Raw genomic sequence first — 20573 nt, forward strand, 5'->3', positions numbered from 1 at the left:
TAAATGTGAAATTAAGGCTGCAAATACCAGCTTTTTTTATAATCGATTAATCTGTTAATTATTACTTTGATTAATCAATTATTAATCAGATAAATATATATATTTATATACACATTTTATTATTTCCAGCGTTTTATAAAAATAGAAAAACATATTCCTTGACTTCTTTTGTACCCTTTTACAACAATTTAAAAAAATAAATGGACATTTGGGATGCAGCCATGCTGTAACAAATCAGGAGTTGAAGGTTTTGGAGCCAAACCCAGGTGAATTTAAGAGGAGGCAGCAGGATAAGCTCAATGATTTATTGTAGAAATGAACTCGCATTCCAAAGCAAAAGGTCCAGCAGGTAGCTGACAGGTTAATCCAAACACTGATACTAAAATACTACACACTATAAACAAAAACAAAGGCTGGAACCGTCAAAGAACAATGACGAACTGGCACAAGGAGACGGGAGCACAGAGACTAAATAGACAAGGAAAGGAGAGTGATAATGAGGGACAGGTGAAAACAATCAGGGCGGGGCAGACAATCTGACAGGCGGGAAAAGACGTTTTCTGCAAAGAAAGAGATGAGTACGAAAGAAAAACGGAAAACACTAAAAATGAATAACTTAAATAGCACCAGAACACAAAATCCACTAGATAACTGATCTAAAGATGGTAAATAGTAAATGAACCTGTACTTGTATAGAGCTTTTCTAGTCGACCACTCAAAAATGCTTTTACACTGGATATCATTCACCCACTGACCCATCAGGACTGTCTAACCAATCACACGCATTCATACACACAGCACAGCCGACGGCAGAAAGTTGGGGTTAAGTGTGTTGCCCAAGGACACATCGACATGGACTAGCAGAGGATTACTGAGGATCAAACCGCCGACCCGCTCTATCACTGAGCCACAGTCGCCCCCTTAGCCTTATCAGTTTTTAAATAGTTTTATCGGAGGCATTATTTTTTTATCAAGCATTAGCTTTAAAATAGTTTCATCATGACATTAGCTTTATCAAGCGTTAGCTTTAGAATAGCTTCATCGTGGCATTAGCTTTATCAAGCGTAAGCTAAAGAACAAAACAAACTGGTAAATAATGCTTTTTTTAAAGATAATTTCTGAGCAACTTTGAACAAATTGTCATCCTCTGATGGAATACAGAGCTTTTCTGTAATTTAGGTGAAGACTAAATTAGATTCTGTGATTTTGCACATCATTTAAGTTTCAGTAATTTGACGCCTGTGTCTATCTCCGTCTGTAGTTGTGGATGGAGTCAGAAGAAAGTGCTGTCCGGAGTTGTCCTCTGTGTCAGCTGACCTTCCCAACCGGTTACCCCGATGACGCCCTCATCAAACACATCGACTCCCACTTGGAGAACAGCAAGATCTGACTTTTTTTCTTTTTATCAAGCATTTTACACCCATTGTCACCTGAGATGGACACCAGGCCCATCTTGATTGTTTTATCCAGGAATGGTTCAATGAGCCTGCATGCTTCTTTCTTTGGAACTCGCTCACTATAGCCACAGTCTCCTGGTACAGGGGATACATGCCTTGCTCAAGGAGCCCTTCCATCCAGACGTGGCATCTAACCAGCGACCTTCAGTTACAGAACAAGTTTGTTTTTCTACTCTCCAGGCTCAAGAGTTCTCTTTATCTATGTTTACCAAGGACATACGTACATTTCCTAACATCTCTCACAAAAGCCCCATATTAACTATTCTACATCAAATGGTCACAACCAAACTCACTCAAATACCAACTTCATTTGTACATAGACCTGTGTGTTGAAATAAGAGCGGATGTGGGGAAAACAATAGTGCTTAACGTCTCGTAAGCTGGTCTGACAGCAGTCATGGACGTCAGAAGACGTGCACTAAAATATCCGACATGTGCAATGTTAGGAGCACCTGACTGTCACTGCTCTCGTGTTGGTTTGTGGAGAATCAAAATGATTATTTTCAAAAGGTTTCTGGACCTGCAATAAACTATTGTGAGATAAAATGGTTAAAAAAAGTAATGCAGAAGTAATTTAGTTTGTAACACACTCGTATGGATGTGATTACAAGAAGAGGTCTAATAGCAAATATGACATGGGCTATCCAACAAGGATAGTTGAAAGGATACAGTGTTAACAAGTTAGGAAAGAAGCCAACCTACAAGATAAGGGACTTCCAAAACAAACTATGTAAACTCAAGAGTGTGAGATGCTCCGACGAGGTAATTTATAGTTACTATGGGGAACTTTAAACTGATTATGAAACAGTCACAATGTAAAACCATAAACTGTATATAAGAAGTGGACGTAGTCGTCGTGACGTCCCCCACTGGTTTGTGGACTGACGTTTTGAAGCCTCGAGTTAGTCACCATCTTGGATTACGGCCGTCTCCATGTTGTTTTTCGCAAACCAATGAACAGAAGTTACCATATTTGGAATGGTGAGGAGTTACGTAGAGACACCGTATACGGCTCTGGTAGCAGCAACGAACTGTCAATCATAGTAATCCCGCCCTAAAGCATACCCTGCTTTATGGTCCATTTGACTCTAAATGGACCATAATTTACATCATGCTGTATTGAAGAAGACTTGAAACTAGAGATTAAGACCATAAACTTATGTTTACAATATTTGCTGAAGTAATAAATCAAGTGAGTAGTAGTCATTTTCTCATAGACTTCTATACAATCGGACTTCTTTTTGCAACCAGAGGAGTCGCCCCCTCCTGGTCAGTAGAGAGAATGCAAATTTTAAGACACTTCCGCATCAGCTTCACTCGGCAAAACCGGAGGTGTAAAAGCGATGACTCTATATGAACTAAATTGGCTATTTATGTAGTTATTTCGCTCATCATTGCTGCCAGTGGGTCCGATTCCAGCAAAATCATGCAGGTTCACCAGAAACTCCTTTCACTCATACTCCGGGCCCCAGCCCGCCGCGGGTAGACCCAGATCCGGCTTCACTGCCACCTTTGACCTTACAGTCACTGACGTGGCTCCGGCCAGGAGCAGAGCTTCACATCGCCGGTCCGCTGGGAGCCGACACCGATACCACGCTGCTGGAGGCACAGGCCGTATTGCTGGGCCGGCTGGGAGGGAAAGGAGGCACGGGAGAACCAGAACGAGGACTGCATGGGGCAGACTGTCATACCATGGTACAGTAAAATGAGAGGTTTCCCAAAAGGGACGCTGGTGCTCGGAAACAGTACTGCTTTGGTCCACAGGGGCTGCCAAAATGAACACAAAATGAACATTCCTCATAGTAGCTTTAAGGAAAAAATAAGAACTACAGCAAAAAAAGCACCTACTGCCATATATTTTGGTGTGGTAATGAAAGTGCCTTGGTTTAACCACAACCTTTATTTTGAAAAGAGATCTATGGAAACCATTTGAGTTGGAAAAAAAGAACAATATACCTGGTTTATTAGGAAGTTTCTTTTCCACATAATTGTAACTTTTTATTTTATGATTATGACTTATTATTTTGTGATTATGGCAATATTTTGTAAATTGAGGTATCTCATATCCATTTATTGTTAAGATTTCTTTCATTGTCATTTGCAATTGTTTTCACCCCTCATAATTATGAGACGTTCTCTCATAATTATGAGAATTATGATTACTAATTGTGAGAAAATGTAAGACTTTTCTGGTTAATAATTATATGATAGTATCACATAATTATATGATTTCACTCTTATAATTATGAGTTAGTAACTTTAAATTCTAGGAGAAGTAGACTTAGAATTTATGAGGTATCTCATGAGTCTGATTTAGTTTCTAATTATATAAATTTCGGAATTCATAACCATGAGAGAGCGTCTCATGATTATGGGAAACTTTAATGAACTATTAATGTAATTTATGACTTATCTTTGTGATATCTGATAATTATCAGATGTGATGTAGTATCTCATAGTAATCACTAAGCATACCATATTTATGGCAGCAATTATGACATACAAAGAAATGGTATACTTTATACATAATTAGAGAACTCTGACCTATATCTAATCTATCTCATAATTCTGATGTATTTTCATTATTATGGGAACATTTCTCATAGTTGAGTCTCATTGTCAAATAAATATTCATGAGTTTTTTTAACATAACTCAATGTATGGCATATCTCATAATAAATCACAAAAATAAGCTACTCAGCCATAATTATGAAAAACTAAGTATATTTATGACATTTTATTGCATGATTAGAGGTAGGTAGTTACAATTATTACTTTTTTGTATTCATGAGAAATTGACTTCAAAAAACGCCTGTTCTCAACATAAGACATAACGTGTTTTAAAATCCAGTGTTACGTTACATTTCACACCTGCTGAAACATTCCACACTCAGGAGTTTATGTATTTGATATTGCTCCACAGGTTTCCCATGGCACTAACAAAAAAGACAGTTAAACAACATCCCACTTGTCATTACTCATCACTTCCTGCATCAGCTGGGCTGCTGTGCTGAAAACACCTGGACTCATCTTGAGCAACTCTGGGCAGATATTTAACTGACTGAAACAGATTTCGAGGATGAAAGCCACACGTATTCAGCAAAAAAAGCGAGAGAATCTAATATTAATCGAGCAAAAATAATCTTCACAATAACTCCACAGCTCCTGGGACGGAAGGGATTTTATACATTTGGCACTTGTTCGGATGGATGCACAGAATAATGAGCAGCGGGTCAAGTGGTCGCTGCCTTGCTCAAGCACACGTAACACACACACACTGGCTGTTGGTAAATCGAGCCAGAGGCACGTCTTCCATGAAGCCAATAGAAAGCTGTGGGAGAGCAGAGTTTACTCCAGAAGTTCAAACCAAAGGTTTATTTTCAAGCTTTTTCCAGAGCTTTCAACCATATCACGTTATTTCAACATTGTGCGATATAAAGGATGGATTTCGCTAACTTGATCTGCTGATGACGACCATGTATTTGGGATAAAAGCTTCAGAATATAAACGGTAGCAAGTGGTTCCATAGTTGATTTAATTTGTTTTAAGATTTTTTGCCTCCACCTCATTAAAACGGAGATTGTTATGGAATTGCATTTGTGTTTCTCACGACACTCAAAGGCAGCATTTAAATCAGACTCGAGTCTACAGCCATAACATTGAGGCTGTACTGAGACAGAGCTAAATGCTAACATCAGCATTCTAACATGCTTGTTACAACAAGCTCATTATGATTTTTTTTCCTATCACCCCTAATGTGTTGAGATGGAGGCAGAAATGTTGGAGATTATCGATTTAACTGATTTTAGATTGCAATCTTAACACAGTTGTGTCAATCAAACCACACACTCGCCTTCAAAAACAAAAACGTATTACTTAAAGGAACAGTTTGTAGCATAGGATCTTTTTGGCAGAAATGGAATACAATAATATTAAGTATGCTTTCTTTGGCGTATAATCATCTGATAATAAGAATTGTTGTGTTTCCGTTACCTTTGAAGAGCACCTTACATCGATATATGGATATCTATATATTTTTCTACAGTAGCCCAGAACGGACACACCAAATACTGGCTCTAGAGAGAGCCATTTGCGTTTTCACGTTGGCCACAGTACTGAATCTGCATCCCCACCGCTATGCCACTAAATCCTACACACTGGCCCATTAAAGGGGACATATTAGTGCTTGTGCACATACATTTGGGTATATGGAGCCAACCCACAAACTGTGATATAAGACAACCCAGTCAGTTTTTTGTGTGCGCTGTCTAGATCAGAAAACAAGCCAATCAGATTTGCTTCCCCTTTCTACGTCACATGCAGGCTCATTAGAATATACTTTTCTTCTTTTTTTTCTTAAAGAGACAGGCGCTAAAACGGAGCATTTCAGACAGAGTTAGAATACAGATATATTCAGACAGACAGTATGTCAGTATGTCTGTCTGAAAAAATCAACAGTATTTTATTTTTATTTTTTTTTTTTGCATTAAAGAATGTTAACATGTTACAAAATACAAGTATAACCTAAAAATGATCACAATTTGTCCCCTTTAAAATCAGATGCTCTGCACTTGTTTGAATGCCTCAGTGTTGTGGTGAAGTAACAAGGGATAACAACATCTGCAAAGACAAACACACCTGGAATGGGACGCTGTTCCCATAGCCTGCAGGACAAGTCTGCCCAGGACGCGTGTCACTTGTTTGGCACAGATCACAACTTCACACATTGTGAAGTGCGCTGGTGTACATAGTAACATGTATGGACAATATCCCGCTTATTGAAGTGCTACAAGGTACTTACATTACAAATAACTAGGTTAGGGCAATAAAATGAGAAGCCATTTCTCCAAAATGTTTGAATCTTTTGACACTTTAACCTCTCTGGAAAGCTTTTTGGAAAGTGAAGAATCTTGGGGGGGGGTATGTTTAAGAGCTAGTGGTTAGCTCCGTTAGTTTAAGTGCTGTGTATACTGCCTCAACACTGCACCTTGCACACATGAAGGCAATTAGAATCCAGTACAGTAATGGCGGACCCCGCCATTAACAATTGAAATTACTTCTACGTAATGTAAATACATTAAACAGCCATTGCTGAAAAAATGCAAACCACATAAAAAAAAATAAAAATGCATTGTTTGAGGTTATACAATTTGAAGGAATGGCAAATAAATTGTATTATAATACTTCACAGAATTTGTCACTTGTTCCAACCAAAAAATAAATGAAAGTATTAGATCGTCATGACGTCCTGTGCTGGCGGTGCTGGTTGCTTTCAAGGCCGCAGAGAGGATTGCAGTGAATGAAATATCACAAGAATTCCTTCATGTATCAGCCTACCACTACTATTACTACTTTACTTTTTTAGTGTGTTGTGGGACAAGATTGACTTTTCTATAATATTTTTGGCAGTTATTACATATTTTAATGTGGATTGTAGTTGTGTTTATAAGCTTCACCAAGATTTCTTCCGACAAACTGATTTTGCACTTGATTTTAGCCATGTTAAATGAAGATGTGAAGGCAGCCAGCAGGAGGGGAGGAGGGGGGGGGCTCTTTGTCCGTTCCACCCACTGTTGTCATGGATACCTCACTGTTAACTTCCCTGTTTACATTGGCGAGAGAGCGGAGCGAATGCTTTTCGAATAATGAATATATGTCAGAGCTGTGGATGGGGTTTTGTGCTGTAAATGATCAGGAATAAGAAAAAATAAAAAGGTAACTTTAATTCAAAACTAACCGGTGTTATGTGTCATTGACTGATGTCGTCTAACTGTGCACCCCGAGTGACATCACTGGTCTTTTCAGGGACTGAACAGAATTCATTGGATGGGAGCTGTGCACTTTTCAAAATGATGTAGTACAAGTTTAAGATATTAATGGTATAATTATTTTCAGATGAAGAAAATACATATTTTTTTCTCATAAAGACTTAAAATATGTTCACAGATTCACAATACTGTACACTGTATTATGTATATATGTATATATGTATATACATATATATATATATATATTATATATATACATATATATACATATACACATATATACATATACATATATATATATACATATATATACACACACACACACACACACTCACATGTGAACATAAACCTACATATGTATATGTATACATATACATATACATATATACACATATACACATATACATATATACACATATACATATATACACACATATATATACACATATATATACACATATATATACACATATATATATACACATATATATATATATATATATATACACACACACACACACACTCACATGTGAACATAAACCTATAGACAATGGCATGAATTGATGTGATAGTGCAAGTGGTGGTAATAGTGTAGTATAACTTATTTATTGTTCATCAGAGTGACGGCCAGTGGAAAGAAGCTGTTCCTGTGTCTGGTGGTTTTGGCGTACAGAGCCCTGTAGTGCCTACCAGAGGGGAGGAGTTGGAACAGCTTGTGTCCAGGGTGTGAGGGGTCTCCAGTGATCTTTCCACCCTGTTTCCTGACTCTGGAGGTGTACAAGTCCAGGATGGACGCCAGGCTAGAACCAATGATCCTCTCTGCAGACCTGACAATCTGTTGCAGTCTGTTTCTGTCCTGTTTGGTGGCCGATCTAAACCACACAGTGATAGAGAAACAGAGAACAGACTGGATGATGGCTAAGTAAAACAGGATCAGGAGTTCCTGAGGCAGGTTGAACTTCCTGAGCTGGTGCAGGAAGTACAACCTCTGCTGGGCCTTTTTCCTGATGGTGTTGATGTTGGGAGCCCACTTCAGGTCCTGGGAGATTGTGGATGGCAGAAACTTGAAGGTGTCCACAGCGGACACAGTGTTGTTGAGTATGGTGAGGGGGGGTAGTGTTGGGGGGCTCCTCCTGAAGTCCACTGTCATCTCCACAGTTTTGAGCCTTTTAAGCTCCAGGTTGTTCCGACCACACCAGAGGACCAGCTGTTCAACCTCCCTTCAAACTCAGGACAGTTGATTTCACTGTTTCATGATGTTTTCATTGCAACCTGATGCTTACGCACCTTCACTGGTTTAAGGTACACTCTCAGCCTTTTATGCTCTTAAAAGACGTTTCAGGCCTGGAAGAGGCCAAAAGTGGATTTTGTGGAAGTAAACATAGTTTCAAAGATTTTCTTCAAAAAACTGGCTCAGGACAGTTGATTTCACTGTTTCATAATGTTTTCACTATAACCGGATGCTTACACACCTTTACTGGTTTAAGGTACATTCTCAGCCTTTTATGCTCTTAAAAGATGTTTCAGGCCTGGAAGAGGCCAAAAGTGGATTTTTTTAAAGTAAACATAGTTTCAAGTAACATAGTAACTGGCTCAGGACAGTTGATTTCACAGTTTCATGACGGTTTCATTATAATCTGATGCTTTACACACTTTACTGGGTTAAAGTGAATGGGGACGATATTATTGATTGTCATAGTGTTCAACCAATCAGATCTTTAGTTTGACATGTCGGGCGTATTCTTTGACGTATCAGAGCCTGCGCGCCGGCCTATAATGACGTCAGCATTACGTGCCACTCAGTGTCACGAGCTGTGTCTCAATTCAGGGTCTGCATCCTGCGGAGGCTGCATTCGTAGACCGGTTGCGTCACAGCGCTGCAACTAGTGCTGTCCGATTTCGCATTTTTGTTGAAGAGTCCTTCAATGCAGCCGACGAATGCAGCCTTCTCGTCGGAGATTTGGAGGACACATCTGATATATGCTTCGCGGCCCAGCATATCCCAAGATGCATTGCGTGCCGGTGCGCTATTACCGGCAGCTTGGCTGCCTGCATCCGACCGTAGTTAAGCCTTGTAAATTAACTTTTAAAAACTTCACTTTCAAACCTCAGAGGTTGAATAATATCTTACTGAGTTTGTGATGATTTTACAGATGATTTATACTTTATATCATGTCCATAAACGGACCAACATGAGCTCAGGTAGACAGGTTGTGAACCTGAAATATCACTTTAAGTCTGGTAACGTTTCAAACGTTGAGATTAACTACACGAATACACTGAATTTGAGTATTTTGCTGATTCTGTTCATGTTTTGTTACAGAGAGCCAGGAGCTGAGGAGAGAACAATGGACAAACATTCAGCAACCACAGCTTTGAATTAAGACATTAGTCCATTTGTAATATCTCCATTTCACCATCCTGTACTTAAGGTTACAGTTACATTAGCTCTCATCCTATACAAAGCCTTCACTAATAACACAACCAGTAGATCCTTCGGATGTGTTAATGTTAACTGTCTTGATTGATTTCCTCTGCTTTAGGATTGCTATATATATATATGTACATGTAAATATATATGTATGTGTGAGTGAAATGAAATAAAGTTATTGATAAATGAATTTAATTACAATAACTATAACTGATTTAATTAACTGATTATTAATATAGAAAAACAATGTTATGAAAAAGATCTATGAATTAATTGTTGAATATATGATAAAAAACTGATTAAAGCACTAAACTAAAACCTTTCCAGTATATATACTGAATAGGTTTTAGTTTAATGTATTTATATGTGTATATATATATATATATATATATACTATAAATATGTATATATATATATATTTATAATCCTGTTGAGCAGGGATTTTAGGGATGGGAGCAGCAAGAGGGGGCGGGGCGGGAACAGCTGTTGACGCAAACAGGAAGTCCTCTGTGGCGTAGGCCGTCTCATTTCGTAGACCACGCGGCCCACTAGACCGCGAAGGCTGGGTCCTCCGAAGGATGCAGCCCCTGAATTGAGACACAGCTAGTGTGTAGCTTTGCCGCGAGTTTCAGAGTGTGCTGTGATTGGTCAGTGGGCAAGCACGTGACTATCGTGAAACGAAATTTAACAGCCAGCAGAGGCTGATCACATCACGTGATGCAGCTCAGCCAATCAAATATGGTCATTCTGACTGAGTGAGATGCACCATGACAGAGAAGACTGAGACGAGGAAAGACATTGCAGAGCAGTACGTTCTGAAAGTTAAATTCTATAATAATCTCTTTGGTTCGCGGCTTCTCATTAAGGAATGATGGTGGATCCCACAGCCAGACCACCTGAGGATATTATAATTTCCTGAATTTAGATTTTTGCCTTTTCAAAATGCTGTAGCATTATTCAAATGACTCGTACCGTTCTTAATACGAAGATGTGCATAGTTACAGCCTTTAAAATGAATAATATCTGTGGTGCCATAATGTGGTTATAAGGTGGTATTTCAGCTGCAGGACAGCAGTGAAGGCCCAGGTATAAAATGCACGGCCTGCCACTGATATATACACACACATACATATACATATGTGTGTGAATAAATAAAGATATGTATATAAATATATATATATATATATATACAAATATATATATATACATTTAGAAAAAATAAAATAATAAAATAGAAAAAATTAATAATAATACATTTCTTTCTCAAATTCTATTCATTAGTGTTGTTGACTCTAAATATTCCAGAAAAAGATTCCATCATTTGTCACTGAAGCTTTCCTCTCCAATCTCTCTTAGACCTTTTTTCAAAACTTCTCTCGCTGACTCTTACCTCTGACAGGACAATAAAACATGGTCCACGGTTTCTTCTTCTCCACAAGATTTACACTTTCCATTATTATGCTTTCTAATAACATAGAGGGAACTGTTCAGACCAGTATGGCCATTCCTTAGTCTTGTCATAATCATCTCCTCTTTTCTAGTTTGTCCACTAGATCCTGCACTCCCAACCAATGGTTTATTTTTAAACAGATATCTTCCTTTACTCCCTTTATTACATTCGTTCTGACATGTCTTTTTGATTTGTCCCTTAATCACCACTTTAGCTTCTGACTTACTTATATTTACATTAACGTTATTTTTCCCACTATTCAAAGCCCTTTTTGTTGTTTTATTCGCCTTCTCATTGCCATCGACTCCAACATGGACCCACACTAAATGAATCGCTATCCGCATTTGATGGATTCTTAAAAATGATTGTAGTATTTCAAACAGTAAATCCTCTCTGCTTCTGGAGTGGCAAAATGTCAAACTCATTAGCACTGCACATGAGTCTGATGCAATCACCACTCTCTCTGGCCTGACGTCCTCTACCCACTGTAACGCAATAACTATATGGCCACCATCTCACATGCAAACACAAATAAATCATCACTGAGTCTCTTCCCACACTCCAAATGGAATTCTGGGATTACTGCTGCTGCTGCTGTTCTACCAGTTTTAGGGTCTTTAGATCCATAAATCTGTATTTAATTGTGGTAACTGATGTATGACTTGAAGATCTTACAGTTTCCCCCATGTTCATCTCTCATCAGTTCAAGGAGGCCAAGGTCAATTTCAGGCTGTGGCAGTAACCAAAGAGGAACAGCTGGACCACAGCTGGAGAATAACTCCTAGCCTTCTTCTTACCAACCCAACCAAAGCTCTTTGTTGGCCTTTTTGTCATGTTCCCAGCATGGCTCAATTGCACTTATTGTTGGATGGTTGTTATGTCCTTGTAAACTGACCCAATATGTCATCATTATCTGTATTCTTCTCAATTCCAATGGCATTTCCCCCATTTCTACCTGCAATGCCGGCACAGATGTTGTTTTAAAGACCCCACTATATATTCTTGACACTTGTATTACATCCAGTTTTCCCAACAAGGTTTTAGACCAATATGTCAAACAGCCATAGTCTAGACTTGATCTTGGGCGACTGTGGCTAAGTGGAGTGCAGGGCCGTCCTTCGTTAACCCCAAAATTGCTGGTCTTTAAGTTTGGATGTCTTTTCATATATTTAATAGTGCTGGGCAACGATTAAAATATTTAATCGCGATTAATCACATAGATTTTTTGCAATTAATCGCATTGTTACGGCAAAGTTCAATAATGAATTCAAATTTAGTGTATTGCACACTTTTATTTTAAAAGTACTGCTATATGAACAAAAGGGCAATAACATTTGGTTCACGAGATGCAGGTAGCATGTTATATACTTAATGTGAATATAATTCATACTTTGTTGGCATCTTATTCTGAAAACCGGATGTTCGTCTGAAGAAACCGGATGTTGTCTCACGTTAATCTTTCCGCTAACTTTCAAAGTCCTTCGCTCGCTCCCGATCTGTTCCGTTTAAATGCGTTTACCGTGAATTTCAGCATATAGGTGCACTAAAATTACTGACTATAGGATATTTGCTGGCTTTTATCCCACTGTTCTTGTCATCCTCTTGTTGTTATGTATATGTATTGTCTCTTGTCTTTCAATTAAAAAAAAAAAATAAATAAATTATAATAAATTTAAAAAATGCATTAACGCGCGATAAAATAATTGTAGGCGTTAATTAATGAATGCGTTTGTGATGCTTCACAATCATTAATCGATGGACACATTCCAGTGCTCTGACTGAAAAAATGTTGATATCAAGTAGGATGTAGGCTTTCTCAATAAATATCTTTATTTACAGATGCTAAATAGATAACCTTATATATTATTATTGTTATTGCACAAAATGAGACTAATAGCCAACAAGCTAGCGTTAAGTATTACAATTAGACAGAAAATTAGGATTTACATTTTTTATACTATATTTATCCTGTTAACCAGGATGGTCGGGTGGTCACCAGACCACTCTCTTAACCCAGTGAGCCACGATCGCCCACCTTTTCCGCTAAAGAAAATCTAAGAGCCAATCAGCTCTTTGATCAAGAAGCAAGAAGTTTCCCATCATGCCCTGGGGTCACGCAGTCATTGGAGAGCAACTGCAGCGCCTGGCTCTAAATTCTGCGGCCGCCTCGCTCACGTGAGATCAACGTTACGCACGTTTTCATGACGTCAGAGCAAGTCGGACGCAAATCTACCCAGCATGCATTGTGCGCCGATCGATTCTGTGCACGCCTGGCTTATGTCGAACGAGCCTAATATGGTTTAAGATACATGAGACGTCCTTTCCTCAGTTGCGTGACGTGAAGCGACGTCTGTTACTGATGACGGAGGATCAGCTGATCACAGCTGGATCAGCTGATCACAGCTGGATTACATTATTTGCGTCCCTACGTTTTGAAATTGTGACTGTGGCGTCATTATTAAATAACCCAGAATATGATTATTGTTGATAAAACTCATCAAACACTCAGGAATGATGTAAAAAGTGTTTAGTCTCTCCAGCTCTCTCTGACTTTAATTGTTTTCATAATTAAAGTTATTGAGGGAAATATCAGATCATGAAAACACAAATCTTTCTAACAAATGAAGAAAGTTGTTTGTGGTCCTTTTGTTGTTCAGACTACAATGAACATTTATTTAAACCAGATGTTGAATCAGAAAACTAATCAAATATAAAGCTTGAGTTTATTCTGTGATCTGTCTTCACTCTGACGTTAAACTCCAGTCAGTCAGTCCGATCGGCTGCAGCGTCCAATCACATGACTGATGAACAATGAGGGGGCGTGTCGGCCGTTAAAAGACTTCCTGGAAGTCTGTTCTCGTTGTTCCTCACTCATGGCTCCTCCATCCTTGATCCTTGCTCCTCAGAGCTACATTAGAGCTTTGGGTCGGCCGTCAATATTGCAGCGCAGAAACAACTTCCGGTTCAAGCGAGGATCGAGGAGCAAGGAAACGACAATTAAGGCCAAATCCCAATGTCCCCCCTAAACCCTCAAACCCTGAACCCTCAAGGACTTACTGACGTCACCTGGTGAGTGGTTGAGTGTGAGAGACTGTGAGGGCTTGAGATGGTGTGAATAGGAATGGGACAGCACTTTGCTGCAACATATCAAGTTACCATGAAAACGACAAAAAATAAGATGTATAATTGTGGGTATTTATTTTATACTTTGTACTCCCTGATTTGAATGTCTTCAGGCTCTTTCCTCACAAGATGAGAGGTAACTTCATATAATCTATTTACTGTTTTTTGTCAAAACAGCTTCAATGACAAAATCAAATACTTGATGAATAAATAAATAAATGTCTTCTGATTTCCGTAAGTCACCATGCTGACTTACGGAAAGGGTTCACAAAGGGCTCAAAATGTCTGCGAGAGACTCAAACGCTTGATGATTTGACAGGGGGACATCCCTAAACCCTCACGGACTTCGCAGGAGCGCGCCTCAAAGTCCGTGAGTCCGTAAGGGGGAACATTGGGATTTGGCCGAGCTGTCAGAAATTGGAATTACAGATAATTTATTAAAGTCACTTAAAATAGTGAAAGAACAGAATCTGTAATCAATATTCTCCATCGTACTGGACTCTACATAATGATATAAATCGCACAACAGATGTCTCCAAATAAACTTTAGAGTGCAGCAATAGTCCGTTGCTGCGACTAGTCTGCCGCAAATTCAATTGAAGAAGAAGAAACGCCCCCCCCGAGACACCACTGTAGTGAATGCAGCGCGTCTCCGCGCATGACCCGGATGAAGTTCTGCTCAACTTTATATCCCACAATTCCTTTCTCCGTCTTCCTCTTTCCCTACTGCAGCCATGTCTAAGAGAGGTACGAAACCCACCTTGTAAAATCCACATTCATCTGCTGTGTTTTACTTTCTGCCGGTCCTTATACTGATGTTAGTGTGTAATAGAGTGGGGAAGATAACACATCTACGTGATTAGTTTAAAATTTATGCAAACAGTCTCCGATTTGTGAACGATAGCATTTTCCCTGGCTAGTTGGCTGAAGCTAAGTTTCGCTGTTAGCACCGTGTAGGCATGAAGCATATACCGCTAAAGCTAAAGGCAGAATATGAATTGGCTGTTTTGCTGTAAACTTCAGACCGCTTTAATTGTTAAAGATCAAATGTCGCATCATTTAATGATCTCAAACGAGAAGTCCGGGCCACTTTGAAGCAGGTGTGACTTTAGCTAACGTAAGGCCAGCATAGATGGCTAACGTTAGGCTGTGACAGTAACGTTACATCACGTTATCTATGAGTGTGATCGTTAGCAGTGTCAAACTTGATGTTTTAGCCACTTTTGAAACAAATTTGAGAATAACGGCGGCTGCCAGAGTTTGTCTTTGTCACACAGCTCATGTTTGTCAACTACTCAAACCGTAAGCACCGTTTTTGACGTAAAGTTAGCCAGCCAACACGCAATGTGTGGCCTTCTGTAACTTCGTTAAGATCCTTCTGTGATGAATGCTAGCCTATTTATGTCAACTGTTGGGTCTCAATGTTCAAAGACTGGTGTTTTCAACAAATGACTTGTAAAGTGGCTAGCTGCTACAGTCTAATAAGTTGTAACCTAACACAGGTGCGTTTGAATTGTCAGATGATAGCAGGCCAGCCTCTTAAGACGTTACGATTTTACATTTTTCAGTTTTTGTTATGGGCTGAGAAATGGCCTCATTTTCCCTAGTTCTAGTTAAGCTGCTGGGGACATTGCCATTGCAGCGATGTTATGCTTTAAGTCATTCTACATGTGTTAGAATGGCTGCTCTAGCACAAGCCAGTGTTTGGGCTTAATTAAGTGTTAGATCACATGTAAATATAAGTCATCAGTTTTACCTGTCAACATCTGAATCAGAATATCAAGTAGAACACCATTTTAAATGTTAACGCGATAAGGTAGGGATTATGACCGCATAAACTGGATAACAAATGTAGAGATGGCACTCAATTATAGTCACAGGTCCCTTGATTTTGTTATGGAAGTGGTAAAGGTGTAACTGTCAATTTGAACTGTGTTCCGGTCTTCTTACAGGACGTGGTGGTTCATCTGGAGCCAAGTTCCGCATCTCGCTGGGTCTCCCAGTAGGAGCGGTCATCAACTGTGCTGACAACACAGGTACACCTCAACCTGTTATGTAAATATGCAATTTTTTTTGCAGGTGGTATTAAGTCCCAAGTTAAAGTAAGATATTTATGAAAAATGCTTATACCCATGTTAGCCTTCCTGCACAGGTTAGTGGATTCTTGACTCTTTGAATTGGACAGGAAAAGATGCATTAAGATGGCAGCAGACATGTATTTTAGCAATGACTTTTTGCATGTACATTTTATTCCATGAGTTCATTGTGAGTTGGTACATTAGAAGGCAGTTGGCTGAATTGATTTCGACTAATTAGGCTGATTGGCCAACAATACAAGTCGTAGTCTTTGTTCCATGTTGTCCCCCTTCCAAAAGCACTTGCTTAGTCTGCTCAGTGTCTGGGTGAGTTGTCGTAGAAGGGAATATGAACCTCATCACTGTGGGTGAGATGGCGGTTACACACTGGCTGACTAATCTCAATCAGTGATGAGACAAAATGACAAGTGTGGTATTCCTCATTTGTCAGTACTTCTCATTCGTCAAGTATGTAATTCATAGTATACCAGGGCTGCCAAAGTGTGTCAAACATTACGGTTGAATATTTATTTAAAAAAAAAAAAAAATTCAAACTTATCTAAATATTTATTTTTGTGCATTATGTCCATGGAACTGTCTTCTTACTGGTTGTTTTAAACAACCTTTTGTCAGACGCCCTGTTTTTATTTGCTCCTGTTGCTCATTGGGCGAGGAACAGCTGATGGGGTACAGCTTTACAGTCTACAAAAAATGTTATTTCATATAGACTATTAATTTCTTCATTGAATTATCAATAAACATGCTATATTGTGATGTATATCGAGATATATGAAATTACCTATATTGTGAAAGGTTTTTGGCCATATTGCCCAGCCCTGTTTCTAAAATGCCAGAATACTGCAATGTTCTTGAACTGATGATTCTGCCATGTCGTCCCCTTCATGTTTGCATTCTCCCTCCGTCCCTCAGGTGCTAAGAACCTGTACATCATCTCTGTGAAGGGCATCAAGGGGCGTCTGAACCGTCTGCCTGCTGCAGGAGTGGGTGACATGGTCATGGCCACAGTCAAGAAAGGCAAGCCAGAACTCAGGAAGAAGGGTAAGTGGAAACAACTAGTCCGTGCAAGCTACTGTTGTATTGGGGTAAAGAGGATGAGGCAGCTTAATTAACACTCTCATAAACCACTGAGATATTCATTTAGGTCCTTTGCAGAAATGCATTGACATTTAGAAAATGTCTGTATTGATTTTTAACTCCACATGTGCTGAGTGAGGAAGACTTGGAAGCACAGGCTGTCTCATTGACACTGAATAGCTCATAGTACAACTCAATTCCTAACAGTACAGTAGTTGGAGTAATACAGTGTCTCCACAGTACAATCTCAATTAAAGTAAAGTGAAATAATGGTTTCTACTGCCAGTCTCTTTTGCAGTGGCCCTGTCTCTGTATTTTCCAGTCAAATTGAATTGTTAACACAGGTGTGTGTTCTGTGGCTTTGTAATAACTTGAACTTTCCACATTCCTTTTGTCCACAGTGCATCCTGCAGTGGTGATACGGCAGCGGAAGTCATATCGGCGAAAAGATGGCGTGTTTCTTTACTTTGAAGACAACGCAGGTGTCATAGTAAACAACAAAGGAGAAATGAAAGGTGGGTTTGTTCGGATTCTACACCAGGCTCATTATTTGATGTCAGTCATTCTGACTTAACAGTTGTGTTGACAGATGAAATATATTAAGTATATTAGCGTAGCTATGTTTTGTTGTGTAATGACCTCAAGCAAAGAAGTGAGAGCAGCTAGACAGATTTGTCCTACGATATTTGAGATAGTTTGAATAATGTAGTTAGGGTTAGGGTTAGGGTTAGGGTTTTTAGAGATGTTAGTGACCTCTGTAAAATAGGTTGTGGTGGTAATGTTTCTCATGTAGCTATGTTCTCGCTGAATCCAGCTGTGCTCGTTTTATATATATACATTGTACTCAGTAAAACCTCTCAAACCGGTCCTTACAACCTGCATAAAGGCATAGCGCAAGAACACTGTTGAGTGGCTCGGAGGAAGCACATGTGAGATGTTTCCTTGGTATTTTGAGTTTGTTGTGAGATGCAATCGGTCGAGTTTTGAAAGTGTAACCACACTTATTCAACTTTTGGCTGTGTCTCATCCAGAGATATGGTGTGATATTTAAAACTAAATTAAATTTTAAACGAGACACTTCCTCTTTCTACTTCAAAGTAAAAGCCCTCTAGCATTTCTAAGGACAGAATCCCTTAATTTGTAATGCAAAGCTTTGTTTTTAAAATATTTGCAGGACAAAGTTGGGAAAATTGAGTGTATTACACAGCTCCATAAATCAGTGTAATGTCTGCTTCTAAGTATGGAAATACAGTAGTCATAGCCGAAACCCCATGTAAGCTAGTATTGTGTTAAAAAGGTGAGTTGACATTTATCAAATGCAAACTTGATGTAGAAACATGGGACTGGCAGCAGCAACGCTGTCTGTATATGCAATACACACACGTGTGGACTAGCAGCTGCAGAGCACATTCAGAACCCTGCTGGCACCGCCTCGACCGGTCTTTGTCGGGTCCACAGCCGGCCACAGTGGCATGCGCCGGTCCTGCACCTATTGTGGGATTGCAGGCGTCTAGTGACACACAGGGATTATATTTAAGAAACCTTGTAAACTATTGTTTTAATGCTCAATTTTACGTTGAACACAAGAAAGAAGAGATAAGTAGCCAACTAGTGCAAAATAACATGATGCCATGGCTTGTATCATTTCCTACTTAAACACAACAGACTGGATCCCAAAACCTAAAACATACCCAGAGAACAAATATCAATGGTCAATTATTCTGGTCCGGCCTTCCTCAAAAGTATGATACAGGTTGTAGGTTAATGGGACGATATTCCCCTTGAAAAAGCACTTGCTTTGTCTGCTCAGTGGCTGGGTGAGTTGTCGAACAAGGGAACATGAACATCATCACTGTGGGTGAGATAGCAGCGTCACACTGTGGCTGACTGATCTCAATCAGTGATGAGACAGTACAACCAGAGTCTATGTAATATAGGTGTGGTAATGCTCAGATGTTTGATCTTATGTATTGCTATTAATAACTAAACCGATCAGGTCTAAAGGTTTGTGGCTATCCCCCAAAAACATCTAATGCATTCAGTCATGAAGTAGACACTAGGAGTTTGTCACGTTATCTTGCCAAAATATGTTTTTCGTCTCAATTACAGCAGTCGGCTGTCTTATTTCCATCTGTATAGAAATGAAGCATGCTGTGTTGGAACCAAACTAACTCCACCTTACTTCTCTGTATCTGCAGGTTCAGCCATCACAGGCCCAGTGGCCAAAGAGTGTGCTGACCTTTGGCCCAGGATTGCCTCCAACGCTGGTAGCATAGCCTGAGCTGGATCCTGTACCTCTGTTCGTTTTCAATAAAAAACTGTTGGTAATCCAGACACTTGTCTTGGTTGTTTTCATTTACCCGCTGTACAGGAAACAATATTTTTAAGGTAATGCTGAAATAAAATGGTTTATTAGACCTCTGCTCATGTTGAAGGTGGGCTGGAGCTCTGATGGGAATTTATTAGGTCACAAATCTTCATCTACCAATATGAACGATAAAAGATCTAATTTGTCCCAAAGATGAGGTCTAATAAACAGAACCTGAAAACACCACAAATATTTTATGGACGTGTTGTGGAAGCTTAATTCTAGTAAGTAATGGATGTTTTCAACAGTTAATACTGGTTTTGATGTTGCAGTATTCATAAAGGTTGACTTGCACACCTCAGCTAAGTCAACATAGCTTCAGTTTATGTGGAAAGAATCCTGAATAAGACCCACCATTAGAGGCTGTATTAAAAACCGAACAAAACTTGGCCAAAGATCCGTCTGGAAAAGCTTTATTTCACAACCTTCAGTTTACAGATAAATAACGTATGTACAGTTCTTGCACAGTAACTACTTGCAGATCAGAAACGGCCCACATTTCAATGGGAGGGTGTTGGGGCAAGCATTCAGACTACAGAAAGACAAACTACTGGGAAAAGTTTAAAAACCTGACAACTGTTAAAAATAGTATAGTGTTTGAACCCGACTTCTCTAATCAACAATACACAGGACATGTCTTCATCATGAAGATCAGAAGGATGGGAATTAATGAACACAAGGATAGGCTGCAAATACAGTGGATGTTTGAACAGGCTGTGCAAACTCTGAAATCAGCACTTTGACATGCGAGTCTCAATCATTACAAACATTAACAGGAATATTATTGATGCAGTACTGGCTTACCT

At 39.2% G+C, this 20573-nt stretch overlaps 2 protein-coding genes across 4 annotated transcripts in view; both read left to right on the plus strand.

Annotated features, from left to right (window-relative positions):
* LOC116396518 (TANK-binding kinase 1-binding protein 1-like) overlaps nucleotides 1-2353 on the plus strand; it is a 35421-nt gene extending 33068 nt beyond the window's left edge. For all 3 annotated transcript variants that reach the window (XM_031871156.1, XM_031871158.1, XM_031871157.1), the window contains exon 13: nucleotides 1262-2353. In XM_031871156.1, the coding sequence (XP_031727016.1) occupies nucleotides 1262-1390 (129 nt within the window). In that variant the 3' untranslated portion in view covers nucleotides 1391-2353. The remainder of the gene's footprint in view (nucleotides 1-1261) is intronic.
* Nucleotides 2354-14875: 12522 nt separating this feature from the next.
* rpl23 (ribosomal protein L23) lies at nucleotides 14876-19733 on the plus strand. Its single transcript, XM_031871179.1, has 5 exons — nucleotides 14876-14976; nucleotides 16182-16265; nucleotides 17235-17363; nucleotides 17801-17914; nucleotides 19598-19733. The coding sequence occupies exons 1-5, from the start codon at nucleotides 14964-14966 to the stop codon at nucleotides 19678-19680; spliced, it is 423 nt and encodes a 140-aa protein (XP_031727039.1). The 5' UTR covers nucleotides 14876-14963; the 3' UTR covers nucleotides 19681-19733.
* Nucleotides 19734-20573: the final 840 nt, after the last annotated feature.

Source organism: Anarrhichthys ocellatus, unplaced genomic scaffold, assembly GCF_004355925.1.
Source record: "Anarrhichthys ocellatus isolate YVR2014 unplaced genomic scaffold, GSC_Weel_1.0 scaffold56, whole genome shotgun sequence".
Taxonomy (NCBI): domain Eukaryota; kingdom Metazoa; phylum Chordata; class Actinopteri; order Perciformes; family Anarhichadidae; genus Anarrhichthys; species Anarrhichthys ocellatus.

What these genes read in the sequence shown, in the direction of transcription:
- rpl23 (XM_031871179.1), top strand. An exon ending in GCCAGAACTCAGGAAGAAGG is followed by an intron (nt 17,364 to 17,800) that starts GTAAGTGGAAAC and finishes TTTTGTCCACAG; the next exon opens with TGCATCCTGCAGTGGTGATA. An exon ending in CAACAAAGGAGAAATGAAAG is followed by an intron (nt 17,915 to 19,597) that starts GTGGGTTTGTTC and finishes CTGTATCTGCAG; the next exon opens with GTTCAGCCATCACAGGCCCA.